We start from the raw sequence: 24,219 nt of genomic DNA on the forward strand, positions 1-24,219 counted from the left end.
TATAGAGTTGTGGTTGGATTAGGGTTAGCGTTACTTTTAATTTCCACAGCGCGACCCCTCAGGGCCTTCCAAAATCCACTCACACTTCTGCTTGAAAAGGATCACTCCCAACGAGGGTGTGTGTCTCACAAGCAGTATCCGGACACTTAGTTGGCAGCTGCGATTATTTGGCTTGACACCGGAAACGCCATATATGGTCACGAATAAGTTACAGTCACGATGATATTGGCTGGCGTGGTAGAATACTTGTTGTGGTTGTCATCAAATCAAGCCAGTATATGGTCATAGATAGTGGATTTTAATCCTCAGAAGCCCTCCCCCATTGAGAATGTCATCTATCATATTTTCAGTCTTGAGGTGTTTGGTGTCCTTTGATACCTGGATATGAACGTGGCGAAAGCTTTATGGAGCCCAAGACTTCCAGCATCAAAACTTGCTGATTGACTGACTTCAAGCGCCACCTGGCGACTACTAGTGACATGCAAATGCTGGAAAAACGATGATGATGATTCCGATTCAGGTTTCCGGTTGTTATTTGCGTGTCTTATTTTTCCTGACTCCAAACACCTGCATCTCGCAGTATGTGGAGGTATGATGAGGTAAAAATACTCCAGCAATCCATTTTGCACCCTGCGTATGTCGTAATCATGACGGCAAATTTCTGAAAATATGAATTATAATGACCACAAAAACATGCCAAAGGCAATAACAGTACTTCTAACTTTGCATACTGATCTGGTGCGTTTGCGTATTCTGGCGTTGTATTTCGTGATATTTCCTCTTGTATCTTGGAATATTAGTTGTCCGTTACAACAGCATATTTCAGCTATTTCCTGATAGAGGCTTATCGGAACTGATAGCAAGCAGAGCGTCAAGGATATATGTTTGCTTCTTAAATGCCTCTGTCTTTCAGATCCTTACATGTGTGATACTTGTATCATATACTGGTTCTCCAACATACTGGTCCTAAACGTTTCAGTACAATACGCGCGTACGGATCATTTTCTTCGTATTTCCTCTTGTATCATCGAATATCTGTTGTCCGTATATTTTTCATATTATCTCAAATTTGCTGATGGTATTGAGGACTCCCAAAATCAACAGTATCTTAACAGTTGTCCGGAAATTATTTGGAAATGACACTCCATAGAAGTGCATTGTGGGCCGCTTAGATTTCAGGGCGTATTCGTGTGCGAATCATCACAATAAAGATACGGTTTGTACAATTATATCTCCTGCCTCTAGGAGGAGCTTGTACAACCGCTTTACCTCTCTTTACCTATCATTGAAATCAATGATCATTGATACGATTTTGGGTTTTGATAGCTTTTCATATCTTAGAGAATATTGAACACGGTGATATTCTTTGTGTAATTTAGACTGGAACATCACACCACATTCCCGACAGGAGGCGCTTCATGTCATACACCTGCACTTCAGTGACTACCCGCTAGAGGGTGATAAGTGTTCTTGTCCGAATACATACAAATGCAAGAAAGACGCGCATGTCACCAAGTCCTGCACCTTGCAACCTTGAGTGTTTGAATGTCAGACTGCCACTGTGTCTAATGAAACTGTGTCACGGGACGGCGAAAGATATCAAGTTCCAAAATGTATTCTAATGACAAGCCAAAAATTCATCCAAAGTCTATTCTACCCTCTATTATTCTAATTACATAAGGTACTAGGTACAGACAAGCTATTTTAACTTCCCGTTTAATTCGTAGCTAGGTCATGTGAGAGACAACCCTACCCCCCACGAGTTAACCTCGTGACCAAATCCTTCCATACCTGTGGTTCGGGGACTCCCTTAGTACAAATAAATCTTCTTTCAACAACATCCCAGCTTCCTCGGTGTACTAAAGCGGGAAGGTTTGTGGTCAGGTTTGGGATCTTCCCGCGGACATTGCTGGCTTAAGTCCTGGATGATCCGGACGACGAAAATGCCCTTCCTTCCGAACCTCAGGACACGACTTGAGAATTACGGCTCTCCGATGACAGATTATGAACAGATAACTATCAATGGTATTTTCTACACTTGATGCAGGGTTTCCAAGAAAAGGCCAATGGTGAATATAGTTTTATCAAGATATCAACAAATCTGTGCATATTAGTGTAAATCTTCATCTATGTTGTGAAATATCGCTGTTTAAAGCTGTTTAAAGAGCTAGCTGTGAAGGAACGAAAACGGACGAACCTTACGAGTTTTGCCGAGCGCACAACGACGTCCTTTTACGACAGTTGCCGAAGTTGAGAAGATCCTTACGATACTTTGCATAAGTCGTAACACATCCTCAAGACCTTTACCGACTATATAGCAACATTTTCGCTGCTGAAATTTTCACCCTTCACTGTTAAGTGGTAATTCTTTCTTGCACGTAGTCTTTAGGTCATAAACTTGCGATTTAAAACACAGTCACGCATAAACATTCCTCTTATAAGCTTCCGGCCTATCTCCCATGCGTACGTGATAAGTGAAAATCCGTAAGGGATTCTTCTTACACGGACTCACCCTTAATTAGACAAGAACAACGCCAACAATGTGCCCTAAATATTTGATAAAGTCTAGCTATGACAACGCCGCTACCGCAAAATGCGCGCCCCCAACATCGGCATGTTTGTGGTCACAGCGGTATGAAGGTACAACACTTTGGCGGAAGGAATACCGTATCTCTTATAACATATGCCATAACCTTCTTAAGTCGACTCTAACTGTTAAAGTAAATCTGTTATTCCGCTGTTACCGGTAGAGCTTATGTGTAAAGAAGTAGAGGATTATTTGTGATCATAGTGACGGTATTACATGACATTGTATGTTATGCTACAAGATTAGCGGACTAACGCTTGTATTTCTAAGTAACTAGCTGTAACGCTAGTCGCACATTCATCAACGTGTTCTATGATGATTTCTGAAGAAAGATTTCTGAAGAAAGATTTTTTTTTACTGTTCCCTATAAAAAAAGAACTTTGTGTCATGAATTTTTTCGGGTGATTGTTGTAGAAAGAAGTATGTATACTGTTGTGCGTTGTATACATGGTCGAAATGATATATCTTCTAACGTTGGGATATTTATCGAGTACTTGTCATTAAAAAGTGCAGCTACTAATTAGAACAAAATGTTAAAAGCACAGTCGCGATCTGTCAGTGCGTGTAATATTTTTGTTTATTTTTTCCGTTTCCCCTTAACCTACCCCTCCCCGCGGTCTTTTGGGACCATTTCCAAAACAGTAATGACCTTAAATAACCCTTTGGTCCTGGCGGAATGCTCTTGAACGTGGCCGCCGTGTGCAGTTTTCATTTTCTTTATTTTTTTTTTACTTCGCTTTTTGACAGAAAAGGATAACGTGGCACTGCACTGAAGTTTTTCATAACTTATTTAGCAGTGCCATGTACAGAGGACAAATATACCCATTTTTACACCTGGGTGGAGTGAGGAAAGTCGTGTAAAGTGCATTTCCCAAGGGCACAACATCGGTGTGTAGTTTGATCGGGGCACACCAAAGAGCTCACCGGTCTCGGTCGGTATGCCTGCGACATTCCGTACAGCATTAGGGTTAAGTTCCGGGTCGCGTGCTACAAATTAGCAGCCCTCTTTAACAGAAAAGGTGCCGCCGGAATAAGGCGTTGACAATACCAGGGCGTTGCCAGTGTCGACGGCTACCTACTTATACCCATGTTTTACAGTCCATGAATTTTCAGTGTTGTGATCTAATATGAAGTGCTGAAGGGTTGTGAAGGAACGAAAACTGACGGAGGAACGGAGGAAACGTACCCTCAAAGAGTTTTCCCAAGCATACTACGACGTCCTTACGAGACGCTTACGACAGCTGCCGAAGCTTAGACTGTCCTTTGCATAAGTCATAACACATCCTCTATGCAATACCTTTACCGACTATCTAAAGACGTGTACACGATTTTCACTCTTTCATCACTGTAACATTCCTGCTTTTGAAACTATTTTCATTCATACACAGGCTTCAACTGTGCCATTTGAATTGTGTACACATTATGGAAGATATTTCCGATTTCATATACAGTAGCTACATGTAAACATAAAAAGCTGTACACAACAACTATCTCGATTCCCATATAGCGTTTGTGAGTTTCTTATCGGCAGCTTTCTCTGATGCCCAGTTTGGGAGAAACCTAGGAGATAGCGTAATCTTCTCAACTCAAAACAGTCGTAGCCAGGCCTGTTCTTGGCGCCGCGCCAGGGTGGCGATACAAAACACCGTGTTCGTGTATCAAACTGTCGGTGTTTTCATACCACCCATGGTCACCCTTAACGTAAAGTCTTACTCCAGCGAGAAAAGACGTCAGTTATCCTCTTAAAGACGTCACAACTTAGAGTCAAGGTCAAGTTTAAGTCTCCAGGCGTTGAAAGAGAAGGTCACGCTGCTTAGCACGTTCCTTCCACCCACGTGCAAGTCTTAGAGATAAGTCTTGGCGAAGTCCAAGTCTTAGGAAATTCCTTGAGTCTATCAAGGAGGTTGAATGTAGCAAGCGAAAATGCCAGTACGTAATTCTTTAACATACTAGTATTGGTTGTTTAGTTTGTTGGTTGGTTAGTTGGTTGGTTGGTTGGTTGATGGTGCGTTTTTGGTTGGTTGGTGTGTTTTGGTTGATTGATTGGTGGGTTGGTTAGTTAGTTGGTTGGTTGATGGTGCGTTTTTGTTTGGTTGGTGTGTTTTGGTTGGTTGGTGTAATTTGGTTGATTGGTGGGTTGGCTGGTTGGTTGGTTGAAGTAGAACAGACTATATTTTATTTTCTAGAATTAGAAATACCGGATGAACTGCAGTGACATATAAGTAAAATTTAGATAACACGGAAATCAAAGATCGGATGAAAAGTTTATTTGTACACTTACACACCGCCTTCCCCACGACGCAATTCTTCCGTTCCGCCAAGTGGAAAACGTCGTTGTTTTTGTTTTCTTATTCCACGTTTGTCCTACTTGAAGCACGTACTTGGCAACGTGTCTTGAAGTCGATATGTTAGCGAGGAAACCGATGTGTACCGAGGTGGCGAGACTTAGGAAACGGAGGAAGGAAGAAGTCAACATCTTGGCGGTCTGGGCTTCCTTTAGTGGTGAGAAAACTGTCGCAGAAAGTGAGAGAAGGAAATAAACACACAGGGGACACGAGTCGAGAAAGACGAAAAACAGGACAAGATTCTGTCACTGGTTATTCTTGTAGGCTCTTCGCACGTCCAAAACTGAGCACCAGTGTCCACAAACATTAACAGACACAAGAGGTAACGGAAAGAGAGCTTCCGAAAGATTGAAGGACCACTTTTGAATCTTTGTCAACACTCAAGACGTGAGGTCCGAATCCCGGAACACACAGTGTCAACCGTACCCGCAGCAAAATAAACTTCAAGTTCATCGGTCACGTACAAGGTGATGACCTCGGTGAACTTAGTAGGGTCCGTTTTCAGACTTCTATAGCAAACTGGGATAGAATATATTGACCTGTATGGTTTAAATGCAACGTCTGAAACCATAGTTTTAACTTTTAAAGGTGAGTTACTTATGTCTTAGTGAGGGTGCCTGCACTTATAGTTCTTTTGGACTCATATCTACGTTTCTGTTTCTCACTTGTCAATTACCAATAAACATATATGATATAAAGGATACAGCAATGTGTCTACAGCATTGGGCTTGGATAGATATTTTGATATACATGTATGTTTGTCTGAAATGGCTATTCTCTCAGCGAAGAATTTGAAGTGTTAGGTACGTTTTGATATTTCATTTCTTACGATACGCTTTGTTTCTTTTTAGTGAGATTCCCTTCTTTTTCATGACTTCACCGTATTGTCCGGTCATAGGAGGACACTCAACACGAAGAAAAATGATGAAAAGTCGAAAGAATTTTTGATATATTGCCCGGCCATACATGTATGAAGACAGTCAAAACGAAGAAGAAGTGAGGCAATTTCTAAAGAATTTTGATATATCGTCCGGGTCATACGAGGACATTCAAAACGAGGAAAAAATGAGGAAACGTCGAAAGAATTTTGATATATTGCCTGGTCATACATATGGGCACAGCCAAAGCGACTGTTCTAAAGAATTTTGATATATTGTCCGGTCACATGAGGACACTCTAAACGAAGAAAAAGTGAGGAAACGTCTAAAGAATTTTGATGACGGTTTTAGAACCTCTCGTACCATTCGGTGCAAGGCCACAGAGCGATGACCTAACATTTGCGAGTTTACACTTCCTCGCAATCAACATTCCTGATCCGCATCGTGACTACGTGCATGTAGTACTGATAAGTACGTGTTTAGTAAGGCATGACTTCGGATAGTGCGTCCGGGAAATGGTCAACAAACAAGATAACAAAACTGGAAGTACCATGTGGTTAAGTGACGTGCACTCCTGCTATGGTGTATCCGTATACATGTACGCTTATCTGTATCTGTATGCTCATCTAGTATTCTCTCTGAGATTCTCTCTCTCTCTCTCTCTCTCTCTCTCTCTCTCTCTCTCTCTCTCTTTCTTTCTCCCAATCTCTCTCTCTCCCAATCTCTCTCTATCTTTCTGTCTGTATGTGTGTGTGTGTGTGTGCATGTATGTACATGTGTGTATGTGTCTTCATCCCTCTTTCTCCCACACTCTCATAAATGTAAAGCTTTCATACAAAAGGGTTCACAACTCTCATCAAAATGTGATTTCATTTCTCCATTACTGCTCACACCTCGTACAGACCATGCAATATGTATGACTAAATGATGCATGTCATGAACATCGAGATCTAGCAAACATCTCTAAATCAAAAGATCCTTTTCCAGTTTTTCCTCATCTTATTTTTCAGTAGGGCTATAAACCCAATGAAAAACAAGTACGATACGAGAAGAATGTATAAAACCTCTCAGCTGCCAGGACTGTTCAACGTAACTGATAATTATCTGACAATCCGTGGTTTTCTTTCTCCTTGAATATACCGCCCATTACATTCATACCTATTATATTTCTGTGACGAACAATTCGCGCTATGCCGCAGCGACGAAGGCTAGCGGAACTGTAGTGGCGGGAAAGCGCAGTTCGCACGTGGCAGGCTAGCCACACGGTTTCCTCCGAGCCTAAAATTATACCGGCTTTGATTTGGCCTGGGGTGACCCGAAGTTCGGCACAGACCCAGACCTAGACTCAAAAGTAGACCAAGGGGAAATTGTCGATGGTCGCCAGGGATCGTTCATTTTCGAAATAAAAATCGGACATTTAAACGTCCCAAAATATGTCAGTCTAATTTCTTACTGCATATAAAATCGTTTGTAGACAAAATCCTTTTTATATCATCGATGAAAACATCGAAGAATCATAAATGTAGGCGACGCTAAAAGTAGACCAAGAGGACATCGTCCGTCGTCAGGGATCGTTCGTTTTCGAAAAAGAATATAATTTACCACCAAAGAAGACTGAAAACCGTCGCAAAATATGTCAGGCTCAGTTTCTAACTGCACGGTAAGATCGTTTGTAGACAAAGGCCTTTTTATATCGCCGATGTAAACATTGGGGGATCACAAATGTCATTTCTAATTTCCTAAGTCGTCGTGAATTTAATATCCAGTGATTTAATGAGCTGATAAAGACCTAAGGCTAGTGGTCAGACAGAGCGGCTACTGGACGGATGACCCACCGGACACTGTCACGTACAAAATATTTTGAGATAATTTTTTTAATGTATATTCGTCTTTCAGTTGGTTCTACCATCACGATTTTAAGAAGTACTTTAAGACCTACTTTGTCTGTTTTCGTATCATTCTCTTCGCGGATATACTTCAAGGAGGGGTGTTCTTTCTTCTCGACGAAAGTGCCTTCAAATTCTAATCCATGAATTGTTAGATTTTGTTAGAATTACAAATAAAAACTGTTAACCGTATTCCCTAGTTACTGCCAGGTGTTCTTGTGTTCATGTAACGGACCCACGAAGTTTCAAAGAAGACAAAATGACTTGGCAAACTTGTGTGCAGTAACTATGTACCAATACGCCCCCACTGTACTTATGAAATCTCGTGGTAACAATTTCCTCGTTCAGAGCAGGCGCCTTGCCCAAGTAGTGGTTTCCTTGCTTCTTCCCGAGCCATGGAGACCGGGGCTCCCCCCTGAGACCGTGACACATGCGCCGATCATCCCAGCTATGCGTCCCGTGGATGACCAGTGCTTTGAAGCACCCCTCGCTTACGCATGAGTGGTGAACACGATCAGGCAGCCCAGAACGGAAACCGTCAGTCGTGTTCCGTCAGTCGGGTTGGCGGGAAACGCGCTGGCTCGCACGAGACGAGTCACTCCATGTAAACACCGAACTTCCCATCACTCGGACAAACCACATAAAAGTGTGAAGCCTCCAGGTTTCTCCTTCAGTCTACCAACCTGCTTCTGACCAGACAGCGGCGTCTCTCGGCATCGACACCGCATCGTGTAGAACAGTACTTCCAGCCAGCGTCTTTAGACTTCAGAGACCGTACAAAACGCGCGGAAGATATTTTTCTTTTTTATCGACGGAAAACCGGGTTTGAGACCATGTCTACACAAGAAAACCGCGGCCGCCCCCTTTCCTGCATTCTTTTCGGTAAGTACACTGCATTTTTTCTTCGTTGGACGGAAGTTTTCTTTTCTTTACTGTTGTTGAATTTTCTGTCTAAACTAATTTGTACATTTGATCCGCAACCGAACACAAGGGCGGGAGTTTCTCCTGCTCTTCTTATCAGAAAGGACACGCTTTCCGATTCTATTCTATCTCAAAGACAAAAAAAGACCAGAAAACTTTTCATTCTCTAACTTGTGCATGGTCTTGTGTCTTGAGTTGTAACATCTTCAAGTTTAATTAATTTTTTTTGTCTGAGTTATTTCCATAAATTGTAGCACATGTAAAAGCAGACAGTGGAATTTTTCCTCCGACAACATAGGAAATAGAAAGGCCAGGGTCGCTAGAGGCGTTTTCCTCCAGACTGAAAAAGAGCGAAAAAATGTGCCTGACATTTTGGTAAGCCTCGACACGTTGCTTTTTCGTCGCGACGGTTTTAAAGCGGAAAAGCGTCGTCCTGTTTTGAAAGGATTTTTATCTCAAGAGGCGTCTAAAAACTGCATCCTGTCGTCTTCGTTAAGGGGAGGTATCTGCGCCGTTGCGGGTAGCTCCCACGCCCGGTGTTTGTCTCGATCTCCCGAATGACTTTTTTTATATCTAACCAGTAATTGTTAGAGCATACAAAGAAAAAAGGAGACAGTCGTGGATTTTTTGACACATCCTCTTTTGCTTCATTTATCCTGTTTCAATTGGTATGATAGTAAAAGAGCAGTTTTGTGACGTGTACTAAGTCATCGGGTGCTTCTAAATGTTAGAAAACGGACAAAGACTTCAGAGCAAAGCTGAAAAATGTGTGCCTTGCTTTCTCAATATTGGCCATTTTCAATAATCCTCTCTTTTTAACCAACAGAAGTTAGTTTTCTTTTCAAAACGTCTTCTTACACGGCAAAATCTCTCAGTGGAAACAATTTTCTTCTTAATTTCCTTCAGATCTTGTTTGTTTTTGTAGATAAACCGTTTCTAAGCTTAGCCTCTGTTTTGTTGATCGACGCCTTACGAAGGAAATTAAACTCTTTCCCGACAAAGAAGGACGTGAAAACAACAGCTGTTTGGCATTGGCGCAAGGAACACTGCGAAAATAAATAAGAAACTCGATAGTCTTGTATTACGTAATTGCAACGTCAAGGAAAACATCGTCGTATTCATTCGCATTTCATGTATCTTTACGTCGTTTGCGTTAAGTTTCGCGCGGAAGCCAAAGTTTGAAATTTGTTTTTTTTATGTTTCTTTTGTACTTGCTGCGTTGGTGTTCTTGGTTCTAATGAAATTAGATGGCTTGTGTTTTGGGAGGCCTAATTTCTGTCTGACCTTGGCAGTCGGTGTGGCCAGGGGATCACTTGGCACAATTCTTGAAATCTTTCCCGCGGTCCACATGCTGCAACAGCCGCAGGACTGACATAACTCCGGGATTTCGTGTCCTTGAAACTTTACACGGCCTTCAACAGTACAGTTGGAACATCATCACAGACCTTGGGATACCTCCTTGTCTTTGTAATATTTGCATTACAACTAGAGTATTCCAAACGGTGGAGGGTGACACTGATATAGAGAAAGTTATTCCTCACAAATCAGCCGTATGAATAGCGAAATTCTACTACGTAAAGACAGCATCGTCGAGTAAAATATCGTGCGCATGTTGTATGTTACAGCCAAGCAACGTTTTCTTTCAAATGTTCTCTATAGAATAGCGGGGACATCGGCAAATGTATTTGGTCTTTTTCCACGCTTGAATATGATATACGACAATGCATTTACGTGGTACCACTTTAATTTTGTCAGCTAGCTTGATTGGAAAGATTAACACATATCAAACTACTAGTATACGATCAGCGGCGTTTTCTTTCTTTCTTCTTGTACCAAAAATTCAGCGATTATCGTTAAAAAACGATGTACTCATGTAGTAAATGTCTTATTACAATGCACGCTCTGCTTGTACCACAACTAGTTTTCCCTGCCCTCCACAGAATACCAAATTACATGTCTGGCCAAATTTGGCACAGCCCACTTCCCTCCAATCTCTCCATTAAAGTTCCTCCGGGCCAAATGACTGTGGTTGTGTCGTTGAGAACATACCGGGTTTGAAAAGATCGCCCCAGTAGGCTACCGATTTGCGCGCCAAACGCTGGCCGGTCGCCAAAAGCACGGGTTTCTCTCACGTTGTACCGACCCCGATTACACTACGTATACTGTAAAATGAGAAATTAACGGTTAGCGGGGATTTAATTTCGCGAAGGGAAGAAAATGGGGTGTTCGCGGTGTTTCTTCTAAGCTCGCGGTTGAAACGATCCATGGGGTAGGCAGGCAGAAGACAGGTCATCTTCGCCGCGAACTTAAACCGTCGCGAAAATGCTCGTTCTGTCTTCTGCCTGCCTACCCCCTTGTTTCAATTGCGAACTAAAAACCACCGCGAACACTCTATTTTCTCCCTACAGCGAAATTAAACTCACCGCAAACTTCAATGTATTTACAGTAATCGAAGTCCGTTATTAGTTCCAGAAGCCCAAAATACTACGAAACTATGACTGTAAATGCATTTAAGTTCGCGTGGGTTTTTCTCGCGGTAGAGCGAAAATGGAGTGTTCGCGGTGGTTTTCAGTTCGCGCTTGAAGCAATAGTAACGCTACAGTCATAGGTGGACAAAACTTTTCGCGGTGGCTTTAAGCTCGCTCTGAAGAGTTCACCGCGAAAACCGCGAACATAAAACCACCGCGAACATTTCTGAATCTATAGTACCCTACGAGCGGCTACCCTAACCCGACCGGAGTTGGAAACATGAGACTGAGTGTGGCATTTCAACCGACCAAAAACTTTCTATATCTCTGCCAAGAGTCTAAATGTGTTGTCATCGGGTAGAAAAGGGCATTCCATGTTAACCGCACGGGTGAAGCCCAGGCGCATAGCGATTCTTGTAAACACCGCCCAAACACAGATGCAACGGGGCCACCAGTGTGTGTAGGTGGGAAAATGGAGCACTTAAAGATACTGCCAAGAAATTATAGACACACACTACATAGTGACTTGGGACTCACGAAAGGTAAAACGTTGGCGGTAGAACATGTCTCCCTGTCCTCAGTGACAAATTGAATACAGATAGTACAGCGAGTAAACCTTTTAATAAACCTTTAAATTTGATATTTTGCAACATAAGATATTCCCAAATCTACAAAAAAAAAATCTATTTCTTTGAGTCTTTTCATCCTATGAAATTACTAATTGCTAAACATATTTTATACCTCGCACGATAGCCACAGTATATATAACCCTTTCAAACTAGGGAGCAAGCGAAAAGATTGACCCAGTGGTTACTACTGAGGATGGTACCTAGGCTCACATAACCCAAGAGGAAGCGATAAAAAGATAGAAAAACATATGTTTCATTAGCGTCAGCGCTTTGTATACTTAACAAAAGCCTTTGAAAGGTCAATCCTTTTTATCAAATAATGTGGCCTCGCCGAAAACGTTTGGCGAGATTCTCTTCTGGGAGGGTCAAAGTCGACATAACAAAGATGAAAGCGGGGATGTAATTGAGTCGGTGGTAAGTATCGTCTGAGGGAGCGGTTGATGACAGATGGCGGCCATGACCCCATAGGTAGCATTTCGTCAGAGGGGCGGTTGATGAAAGATGGCGACCAGGACCCCATAGGTGGCAGCTAATTTTAGGTAAAGGTCAAAGGCGTTACCCGGCCTGAGGCACTGAGCCGTCAAAATGTCACGCCTGGCGGTAAATGTGGGGGAAAGTTCAGGGCTCCTTCAGACCGTCCTTTGTGGGAGGGTGATTTTGCGGGAAATACTTCAAATAGCTTGAGTCTAGTTAGAGAAGGCACAGAGGGCAACCTATGCCTGGAGTCAATCGGTGTAATATAACCAGCTGCTACCGCGCCGCGTGCCTGCGAAGCTGGTGTGTTACGCTAATGGTGGTTATACCGGCTATATAGATACAGATACAGAATTGCTACCATGGAGGGGAATCGAAAATCTTTAACAAAAACTTGACGAGTGATGATGGTAGCGCAGTGTCGGCATTTGGTGCATCATTTTGAGTTAGTAATGCTTAGTTAGTAATTAGACAGAGATGTGTGGTTAGAAAGTTATGCAAATGTGACTTAATCTGCATAACTTATGAGGAACTTGTATCATAGCTGCTAGTTTTTTCGATGTATCTTTTGTTCTGCACTAACGAGGTAATTCTATAAATTCCTGTGTTGAACAAATGAGGAAATTCTATGATTCTCCTAATATCATTTTTAGAACAGTCATGTAATTTGTCTTCCTCACGCAGGTCTTTCGCAATAGCGAGCTGTATTTTTGCACTCTTCCTCTTCCTTTCCTGATTGGATGATAACTAATTGAGTTATTTCTTCCCCAGCGATCCTGCTGTCCCTGACGCCAGACTTCTCCGTGGCCACCGTGTGCCGAGTGTGCCGGGAGTCCGAGGCTACCTGCGACCCCGTCACGAGAACCTGTCAATCAAACTGCAACAGGTGACGAGAAATGATTGACCGTGTAATGCTTTGGTCCCATTTCCAATCCGGGGCCCGGCCGGGCAGCATGTGGGAACGAAATATATGATATGAAAGACAACAAAAGACACAAAACGTCAAAAATTACTCCTAACCATATATTGTGTATTTCTTGATATGCATTTTTCATTTATAGTTTTCGCAAACATCCCGGCCGGACCCCGGATTGGAAATGGGACCAAATCATTATATGATTGGCTAAAGAAAAATAGGACAACACTCAACAGCTTTTGAAAGTTAAAAAATTCAACCAACTTTTGTCAAATAATCAAATCGACGTAATCCAGGAAGGGATAGAATGTAGAAAACATACGTTACATTATATGTAGTTCAGTGTTTTGTCTGTATACATTGTCGTACTATTTAATGCTTTTGAAACCATTTGCGCCTTTTTCCGATTGCGAATCATTCTGGAACTTTAAAAAAAAATCACAGTTTCAGGCGACAAATATGCCTTTTGCAACTTGGCGCTATTCGGGGCAGTTCATTGACATACCCGCCTTGCGATCAAACATATAAACAAGCCTTGCAAAACATTCTCTTCAATCTCATTATTTCTTCAATTTCTGTCACACAAGGACTAAAGTTTGCCCAGATGACGACAGTTGTATTGCGACCATGTTCGACTTTGGAGAGGGCCGCTTCATGTATACTGACTGCTTCAAATCAGCGCCTTCAGGGGTAAGTACATTTAATATTCAATATATATATATGTATATATGATTGCATCCCTGTAAAATTTTCATCAAAACGCGTTCCGTACTTCGTTATCGATGTTGATCTTCTGGGGTCACATGAATGTAATACTGTACATGAAGAAATGTTCGCGGTGTTTTTCATGTTCGCGGTTTTCGCTCTTTACCGCGAATTCAAAACCACAGCGAAAAGCCGTTCCATTGTGTGACTGTAGCGCTACTATTGTTTCAAACGCGAACTCAAAACCACCACGAACACTCCATTTTCATCCTACCGCAAAAATAGATCCACGCGATCTTGCATTTACAGTACTCCAAGCAACGGAACTTCATGTTTACGGTACTGACGAATAGCCGCGTCGCGATGCCCTCTAGCGGAACATACCGGAATTTCCTCGTTGTGTCAATGAATTAATGAATGAACTTTATTCCTCGACAATCGTACATGGTACAATGTATGGCAACAACGACAAAGCAATCAATAGAATAAACACTAAACTAGTCTATTCTAAAAACTGTAACTACAAGAATATGGACGTGAATGACGTACTGACATAATGTACGTTACACGCTTCTGTCTGTTACAATACATTCTCTCTTTTGTAAAGCGCTACGTATGTATTGGCCTAAGTAGGTAGACATGGTATCAGGGCATGTCATAAGAAGATCGAAAATGTCTGTGTTTGTCTTTGGCAAGGGTTTTCAGGATTTACATGTGATTATAGTCATTGATTTTCGTCTATCTACACTATATGCGGGGCATGCCGTTAAGAATGACGTTCTATTATCTGTGCCTTAGCCGGAAGCGGGTCCGGTGTGCACGGCTGACTTCCTGAGAGGGACGTACACCTGCACCTGTAAGAGCGACGACTGCAACAACAACATGGTCTTAGGTGGGAAACTGCCTTGGCCAGGTGAGACCCCTATCGATACCTGGCAGTACGACAACAACGAAGCCATCTGTGAGTTCCTAAATTTCCTTGTGCAACAACCGCCCAATCACGGGTTGGGAGCAGAGCTAAATCTTTTTTTCCAAGTGGCGTCCAGGCTGGCTTTGCTTACACGCATGTTATGTATAATTTGCTTGAGGTGGGGGATAAGGAAATGGTTCATCTACTGTACATACGGAACGGGTGAGATCATTTTATATCTAATCAAGGTTTTTTAATTCCATATATTTGCCTGATATCTAGCTTCGGTTTGCTCTTCTGGTCGTTTTCATGCCGAATACTGTAAAAGGGGAAATAGTCGCGGTGGTTTTAAGTTCGCAGGTTCAGCAGTGACCTCTTCACCACGAACCTAAAAACACCGCGGAGAAACCGCGAACTTAAAGCAACCACGAACATTTTCCCTTTTAGTCTTCTACCCGCATGCCTTCTTCTTTATGCCGCGAACTCAAAACCATTGCAAAAGCTCCAGTTGCTTCCTACCGCGAGATTCAATCCTCGCGAACATTTCGCTTTTTACATTAATGTGGGACCCGTTGACAGTCGTTGGGATGTGATCAGAGCTCCAGCCAGAGCTTTAATAGGATGAATACCAGCAGGCTATCAATCAATGGGAAACTCAGAGACAAATTATAATGTATCCATTTCATTTTCTTACAAAGCGTAAAGGTAAAGGAAGACAAGTGAAGAAACGTTTTACCCCACTCACTGTTCTTACTGTATCTGTTGGAATTAAAATTACTTGCACCCCTCCCTGCTGAAATTAAAAGAGTCCTAAAGCCCTGTATGCTTATTTTATTACTCCTGGTTTCAATTGGTTGCTAACTGGGATACCCCGGTTCAATCCTGAGAAGGGCATCTCGGTTGGAGCTGCACCCCTTTTTCGGAAGGGACGTAAAATGGGGATCTCGCGATCGTGTTCGAAGACGTGCCTCGAGCACGTTAAATGGGATTGGCTAGCAACCCCTAAAAATAGACCCTTCTACTGAAACAGCAAGGAAACTTGCTGACCTATGCATGTGCCGCTATACAAGTCTGAAATAACGAACAACCTCGGACAGTTACACAAAGTGTACAGGTACTTCAGGCAAGGAGAAAAGCAAACCTGTCCTTAATACACGTACGTGTTGGCATTTTCCCCTCCTTGGTAATAAACGACTCTACTTAATCCTTTAATCCTACTTAAGGTGGAGCAGCGCGGATTAGAGACAAAAGACGTGTCAATCCCCCCGCCCTCTCCCCCTCCCCTTGTATTGTCCCCTCGCGACAGAATACCCTGTACCTGTCTGGGGTTGTTTAACGTGGGGCGGGTATTCTGCCCGTTTTCGCACCCATTTGAGACACCACTATTACTGATAACGCACGTAATTCAGCCCAGACGCGATAGACGGCTAGACAGAGTCAATTTGGCTGTCTGTGGGCTATCTATCTATCATTCTGTTGTTCAAGGCGATATGTATCTTTCTTTCTTTACACTCTACCTGACCAACAACGCTGCCTATGGGGAAATATGATTTGACTATCTATCTATTATTCTGATGTCCAAGGCGATATCTTTTCCTAGCCTTTAGAAGACTACATACGCTGGCTATAGGGAGGATACTAGTAATTTACCATGGCCTCCACCAGGCCTTCCTACGAGGGATCCTTCATTCTAAGGATCGTAGATTTTGGCAAAAATGGGAATAGTTTGCCAGAAGACTCGTTCCGCGAGACGGTAAACATCTTCTCCAATCTATCTATATCCATAATTCTGTTGTTCAATGCGATACATATCTTTCTTTACTCTCTACCAGACTGACAGCGCTGACTATGGGGAGACAAGGGAGTTTGGTCGCCATAGGGCAACATTTCCCCGTGCAAGGCAGACTGACTCTCCTGGCGATTTTGTCAACCTTATCTTTTTGCCGAATTCTGCTATAAATAACCCCGTAGGAAGGCCTGGTGAAGGCTAGTCTTTCTCTTAGTCCGTTGGGTAAACCATCAGACAATGTACTCTCCGCATAAAGATCTCAAACGAAAAATCTGAGTGACTCAGACTCAGGCATTGATATCTCAAAAAGAAGCTTCCCTCTGAAAATGTTTAAAGACGATAAAGAAAAATCCGGTGCATACAAATGTTAGAAAGAAAGTTGTGCGTTAACTTTGAAGAATCTATAAAGGTTTGGCCCCAATACCATGACGGAAAACAGGACGACCGGAAAAGACGTAAACAATAGCACAGGTGACACTACGTGCCAAGACAATGGACTAGCTGCACCTTACGCGCGCCACAGGGGGACAATGGGAGAAAGTTTCAGTCCGTGACAGAAAGTCAGGCTTGCGAGAAACCGTGCAGTTCAAATATTGTTCACTGAATGTAGGGCCTAAAAACAGGGCGTATTCGCTATAACCATTGTGCAAAATTAACCACATTTCATCAAAATAATTAGTCGAGGAACGACGAAAAGTTTCAGAAAGCAACGATAGAAAAGTCGTTCTTTAAAATGTTGCGGCAGAAAGAAAATTTACATAATATTTCCTAAAAGATGTAAGTAATACTGTAGTAGTTAGACTCTTATTTACGATTCCCTCTGTTACCATGGTGAAGCATGTTGGATAAACACAGGTGCGTGGCTGTTGGCTGGGACGCCCCCCTCCCCTCCCTTCGTGGGAGATTGTTCAAACGCAGGTGTTCAAAACAAAAGAAGAAAAAAAGTAAATGTCAAAATACTCCCCCTATCTGCGCTTAACTCTTTCAATGCGCATTTCCTTCTACTTCGTTGACTTCCTTTGAAAACCGTCAGATGGAAAACTACCGAGTGATCACGTACTCAATTGTCATGGGGAGGTGCTCAAACGTAAGATTGGCGTGAAAATGAAGCAAGATAAATCTCCGTACGCATTCTTGGACAGAAAAAATACAGGTGCGAGAAAGGAGGCAAGGAATCACTAAGGAATGTGAAATTTCAAAAGGCAAAAAGGTCCCATGCGCAAACAATTCATACCTCCTCCCTTCCTATCTATCTAGTGGCGGGAAATGTATTTCTGTCATAAAAGAAATTCGGTCAGACTACTTACGAATGACAACGCCAGAAAGGTTTTATACTGAATCCATTTCACCCGATATTTCAGCAGCAGAGATCATGAATTGCTCGTTGGAGTTACTTTATTTCTTCATTGGCATTTTGGTTATGGAAATGGCCATTTCGAATTGCTGTTATAAAGATATCAGCAGTCATTGAATATTTTTCTGCCATAGTTTGGAGATTTTAGCGTATCTACTGCCACTTGTCAGCACAACTGTAGCCAGTGGTCAGCAGAGTGATTATAAGAATAAGCATTTAATTTCAGAAGTCCCAATATAAAATACTTGAATCTTCTTACTGAAAATTTACTTGAATTTAAAAAATACTGCAACATACTTAAAATCAGAACCGTACTAACAATTAGGGGTTGTGACTTTTGAAAACCCCTGCACAACATAGCATTTACTTACGCATCTCTTTGTTAAACAGAGTACGGCGAATACGAAAAATATCGAGCTGTACAAGTTGTCTATCTTTCTTCAATTCCCAACAGTTATTTTGGGAGGATGGAGAAATTTTCTCCCATTCCTTCATCTTGACATGAGGCACGTGTCCTTAATCCAAACTCTGTGGGGGATCATCTCACTAATCCGTGATTTAGAAATCCCACTTCTCCGCCCATAAGATCCACGGGTGTAAACAACGTCGTTACAATGCCATTGTTTACCGACTACCAGCATAGGGCTTCCTATTCAACCACGGCGTCGTCGCCTCTATTTTCCCCTCCCCCTCCACTTTATCCATTGTCTGCCCACAAAAACACATTGTCTTGCCCGCCTCCTTTTTTTCATTTGCAAATTTGCAGTCAGACGCCTCGCTGGTATATAAATCGGTCAGCTTCTAGTCGATCTTCATTCGCTACAGACGTCGCTACGCGCTGTGTTTCACCAATTCGCTACTCGGTATTCAGACCACCACCGCCAGTGCTGTTGAAGATGTTACCCAGGGCCGTACTAACGTTGGTGTCTCTTTTCTCTACTCTCCCCGTTTGTCCCGGGTATCTCTTCGGTTACTCGTGGGGCGTTCCAGTTCCCAACCACCAAGACTTCACCAACCATCCCCGCAACATCATGGACAGAGCCGACAACGCGACGGAGAATAGGACCAGGACACTGGACACCGCGGTGAGTTTATCTGAATGTCTGATGCTGAATTATATGCTGCGTTCTCTTTTATTTTGTGTTGACACTGCGTTTATTCTTTACAAATACTGCACAAGTTTAAGTCTATAGGTCGGAGATGATTTTGCGTTTGGTAGATCTAAAATCTTTGAAGGAAATTGCTAGCGAATACGCTTGGGGTACTTAGTATGTCACGACATGTTGCCGATTTGAATAGTAGGACTCGTTGCGACATACGTGGGGATTTCCGCATTTTACTACAGGACTTCCTTCTGTAAAATTATCTGTCATTCCGTGACTAAAAGCGGCAAGTACGTTTGGTCTCGCTTTTCTTGTACGAAATAGAGCATGGCGTCTACCGTACATAAAGACGATTGCCTACGAACTAAAATATATCTACGTTACTGTTTCTAAATAAATCCTCCATTAGATAAGGCTAAATCTTTGCCGGGCGTGTGTGTGGTGTCTTTATATTTAGGACAAGCCCAGGTAGACGCCTAATGGTTTGTTAGTTTTGTCTCTATTAGAACCTATCGCTACATGGTCACACATTCCAAGCGTGCTGGAGCTAAGTAGTTACAGTGTCGAGTTCTGTTAGCGCCATTCTGAAATTGTGGTCACTCTACAAGCTGGGCTCACCATGTTAAAACACGTTATCGCTGGAGTTTCGCTAATCGCTTTTCTGTCAATGCCCACAGAATACGAGGTAGGGAAAATGAGCGTATCATTTGACTGTATTTCGCGCAACTGTATTTCGAGGAGATGGGAGTTTTAAAATTCCGGCCGCATAATCGTTCGCTCAGCTATAGCAATGCAGACAGTGTCGTCTGACATATCTGTCAATTTAGGAGAGGAGTTGTCCGATATTGGGGGCTTGGGGTCTATGGGTCTAGGAGAGCGTCTGACCTCCTTGGTCTGACGGAAAATCGTTAAAATGTGGCCATTTCGTCTTCCTATCACGTAACGTCCTGATGAATTACTCTTTTTATTTGCAAATCGTGACAATTTTCCTTAAACGCCCGTAACCATGCAGACTAACGCGTTATTATAAAGTAAAGTCACGCCACAACAATTTAATACGATGTCTTACTGTCAAAGCCTCCATAGAGACTCTCTGTGCCTTTTTTGGGCTTATAATACACTTTCGCTGAAGCCTTCGTTTTGTACTGGGTCGTTTGTGCAGCCAGCCCGTTACCATTTGGCTCGGTATGGTTACGGACTGGCTGCACAAACGACCCAGTACAAAACGAAGGCTTCAGCGAAAGTGTATTATAAGCCCAAAAAAGGCACAGAGAGCCTGCTATGGAGGCTGTCCTGTCAGAACCAAAGTCGCTTAAACAACTATGACAGAATGGATGGTTTTGACCATCTTTTCCTTCAAATAATCATTCAAGCTTAGAAGTGGTTTGCCTCAAACTCAGGGTGGTCCCAAATTGGGTATTTTGTCGCCATTCTTTACTGTTGTCAGCAACAACGCTTTCTGCTTACTTCTATTACAATACGGAAACAACCTTTCTTCACGTACGGTTCATACATTCCTCTGTTGAAAGGGGGCCGTTCGCAGGACTATAGCTGCCCAAGAGCCGAGAAGTTTACAAACACTCCGAAAATCTCAGGAATGAGCGCTGTTTCCGAGTTCGACTGTCTGACCGAATTTTTCACCTATTTACCTTTAGGCAGGTGCGCATTGTCTCACCTGAGAAATTCATAGTCACCTGTATTTTCCGTTATCGTATTTTACAACGAGTGTGTAGCTTTCTGTGATGACTTTGGAGATCTCTTTTTTCGTTCGGACAAGGACAACGTTGGTGGCGGTAGTACAACAATATTTGGAGTCTGGCTATTTAAGCCTTTAATGTTGATATAACGCAAAACTAACTCTTTCAATTGCTCGTGGTATGGTAATACTCGTTGCGGTTGTACTGAGACTTCGTTAGTGAAAAAAAAAGATCGCACAGCCTCAAAACGGTAATCCTAATTAGTAGTTGCAGTTACTCAAGCGTTTGAAAGGGGATAATCGTTTTGCAACATCTTTTGCTAGTTGTTTTAACGGAATAACGCTGTAGTGAGGTACATATATGAATAATAATTGCAGAAACAGCTTAAACTTATAAGTTTGAATTATACACATAATTTACTCAGCCACAAATCCATTTTTCAGCGATATCGTGCATATAAAACTCAGTCTATGTAGTCAAGTTTTCCACAAACAGATATTCAAGACTAGTATGCGCCATCTTTAAGATCTCATAATTAACCATCATTTTGTTGTGTATTGTATCATAGGTCCCTTGTGATACGGACAAGTCGTGCGGAGGCGGGAAGTACTGTGACCGGCACTACGGCGTGTGCAAGCCCCGCGGCCGCATGGGAGACCTGTGCCGCCGCGACGGAAACTGCCAGGGCGGGTACGACTGCATGTTCGGCCGCTGTGAGAAGACCATCCAGGCCGGAGAACAGGGTGAGTCATCAAAGCGACAATTTTTTGTGCAAATGTCTCTCTCTATATATCTCTCTCTCTCTAGATCTCTCTTTTTCTAGATCTTTCTCTCTCTCTCTAGATCTCTCTCTAGATCTCTCTCTAGATCTCTCTCTCTCTCTCTCTCATATCTCTCTTTAGAGCTCTCTCTTTCTCTCTAGATCTCTCTTTTAGATCCCTCTCTCTCTATAGATCTCTGTTTTGTCGTTTTCTTACATATTTTACCTGGTGCAGCCTTGTAAAAAAATTCTTCAAGTTAGAATAACATTCTAAAGACATGAAAATAAAAATAAAAAGGTCTGGATCTGGTCTACAAGAATATAGACATGGGACCAACGTTGTCAATGTTTTCTCGAAATAAATCAAAATCCCTTTTCTTTAGCTTCTTTCGTTCGCTAGGTCATTCTGCTCTTTCTCAATCATGTCACGTGCTCGGTAGTTGACGTGCAATTTTGTTGATTATACTGGCTCGCAAGTAGAACTCAAAACACCTCTCTCTGTGTGGTCTCAGGACTACCGAGTTTGACAGAAGGATTTTGAGTTACCTGCAAAAGACACATCTGTTGCTACAAATTACCTCAAGAAAAAGGAATCAAGACATAATCCTAAAGACAATTCCCCGAACCACAAGTAAATCACTAAATTGTCCCACCCCGCGGGTTAGTTTTCGCACCCCATTACCTCACATTGTGTGCCGATGTACAAATTGGCCGCCCTTTTGTCGCCCTGACGCCCGCTGCGCCGCGCACTAATTAGTTCCCCGCCCAGCCACTTGGCAAAAGCGCAGAGCAAACACGCCCATGGCTGGGGAGATAATCTCCAAGCAGATGTAAGGATATGGCTGGTTTTTGCTGTCAACATCTCGTCTTGCAACATCTAGTACCTAGTAATCGTTAAGAAAGTGCGATACTAGAAAGAGGTACCAAATGAGGCACGTATAAAACAATAAAAATGAGCCGGGTCCTTACATCTGCTTGAAGACTATAAGGAGAAGGATACGCAATTTTTTTTCAGTGTGCTGAATAATGTGTAATGGAGTAAGATCGTCAGATTGTGCATTTTTTGTTTCTATTCTGTCTGTTTTTGTGGGCACCACGAACACAATTTTTGGCGACGCCACGGGGATGGAGCCGATATTTGTCTCGATTTTACTATTTGTCTATATTCTACTAGTACTATTACTGTGTTCCACGTTTCTGACCAATCATCTCCCAACCCTTCCCCACAGGCGCCAGGTGTAAGCATGACAAGGACTGCGGAGACAACATGTGCTGTGCGCGCCAACACGGCGAGAGGATCTGCAAGCCGCGCCTGGCCCCCGGGCAGAAGTGCTGGGTCCCCGAGGGAGGGCTGGACTACAGCCTGAACCAGATGTGTCCGTGTGAGAAGGGACTGATCTGTGGGGAGGTGCAGACGACTCCGAGAGAGTGAGTAGCACCCCTTCAGTCTCAGATAATGGTTTGGTCCAAAATCAGACGACTTTTGATGTAAAATTCTGGGTTTAGCAAAAATATGAAGTAATCCAGAGGTTCAGACCACCCCGAGATAGTAATCAACACCCCTGTACATTCAGATGATAGTTTGGTCTAAAATCAGATGACTTTTGGAGTAAATTTGGAGTACCATCTCCGTAGTGACCAAGGGCTCAGTGTTTTTTGCTTACTAACTCTGTGGCTAGCAAGCGAAAAGCATTAGGCCAGCGGTCACTACGGAGGGTAGTACTCAGGCTAGTAAATTCTAGCCTTAGCAAAAATATGAAGTACTCGAGAGGTTGAAATAGCTTTACAGACAGCTTGCAAGGATCCAGCCAACTTAGTGACGTATTGTTGGTATAGAAGAAGTAAAACATTTTTCAGCTCTGAACTTTGGTTAGTAGAAAAGCATCTAAATTCTGGACAATGTGTTACTATGTAGTTAGAAGTAGATTAGAATCTGAATGTAACCACATTTTACTGATGAACATTTTTTGTCTGTGATTTTTCAGGGAGGAGTTTGTTCTGTGGACGGACAACCACCACATGAGGTGCAAGGTCATCGACGAGTGACGTCATCAACTACGTCATCATGCACCAATCACGAACGGTTATTCTCGTACAGAAAAAAACAGAGTCTTTGAAAATAAGTCATAGTCTAACTATTGTCTGTATAATGTAGATATCTGCACATAGTGCAGACAGAAACTTATAACGTTGACGTTTTATCCTATTCTAATCGATGATAAATCATATATGTAAACAGAAGTTGTCTTTCCCAGCTTTACTCAGGAAACAAGCATATGTTTTTTAAAGGATCTGTCTCATACTGCAGTCTGAAATGTAGCGAGCTATGCTAGAAAATGCATCTTTTGGATAATCAAGTTGCTACTTTTTTACCCGGGAGTAATAGCTAAGCTACATGAATAACCTAACACAGTCCTAGTGTCTTTAGTTCCGCAGCGAAGCTGTCACATCGTAAAACGGCAAATGATGCTCGCCTGTCGCAAAACACTAGTCGTAAAACATGCCGCAAAACTTGGTCAAAATCATGCTCACGCCACGCAATGTCGTCAAGTTCAATCTACCTCTTCTTTCAGTTGGAAGTTTTTGTTAAGAGTTTGTTTTCCGAGATCTTCTATTATCACTATTATAGCCTTGTAGAATATTTTTGTACATATTTATTCTATCTATTAAATTATCATGAGTTGAAATCAGTGTGTGTTGCAATTTGTTGTGTTTTGAAATTGTGGTACTTGGTTCACATTTGTTACTTTGATATCAAAAGGGCCTTTAGTTACTTTTCTTTCCATTCATTTTGGAC

At 42.5% G+C, this 24,219-nt stretch overlaps 1 protein-coding gene across 2 annotated transcripts; it reads left to right on the forward strand.

Moving 5' to 3' along the window:
* The first annotated feature begins 8,092 nt into the window (after positions 1 to 8,092).
* On the forward strand, positions 8,093 to 24,109 carry LOC136446869 (uncharacterized). 2 transcript variants are annotated; one of them, XM_066445509.1, is made up of 8 exons: positions 8,093 to 8,578; positions 12,960 to 13,074; positions 13,692 to 13,794; positions 14,608 to 14,770; positions 18,853 to 18,947; positions 21,231 to 21,405; positions 22,652 to 22,850; positions 23,408 to 24,109. In XM_066445509.1, the coding sequence occupies exons 1-8, from the start codon at positions 8,530 to 8,532 to the stop codon at positions 23,466 to 23,468; spliced, it is 960 nt and encodes a 319-aa protein (XP_066301606.1). In that variant the 5' UTR covers positions 8,093 to 8,529; the 3' UTR covers positions 23,469 to 24,109. The 2 variants fall into 2 exon arrangements, with proteins under 2 accessions (XP_066301606.1, XP_066301607.1); XM_066445510.1 differs by having other exon boundaries at positions 8,097 to 8,578; positions 14,608 to 14,722.
* Positions 24,110 to 24,219: the final 110 nt, after the last annotated feature.

The sequence above is a fragment of the Branchiostoma lanceolatum genome, chromosome 13 (assembly GCF_035083965.1).
Source record: "Branchiostoma lanceolatum isolate klBraLanc5 chromosome 13, klBraLanc5.hap2, whole genome shotgun sequence".
Lineage (NCBI taxonomy): Eukaryota > Metazoa > Chordata > Leptocardii > Amphioxiformes > Branchiostomatidae > Branchiostoma > Branchiostoma lanceolatum.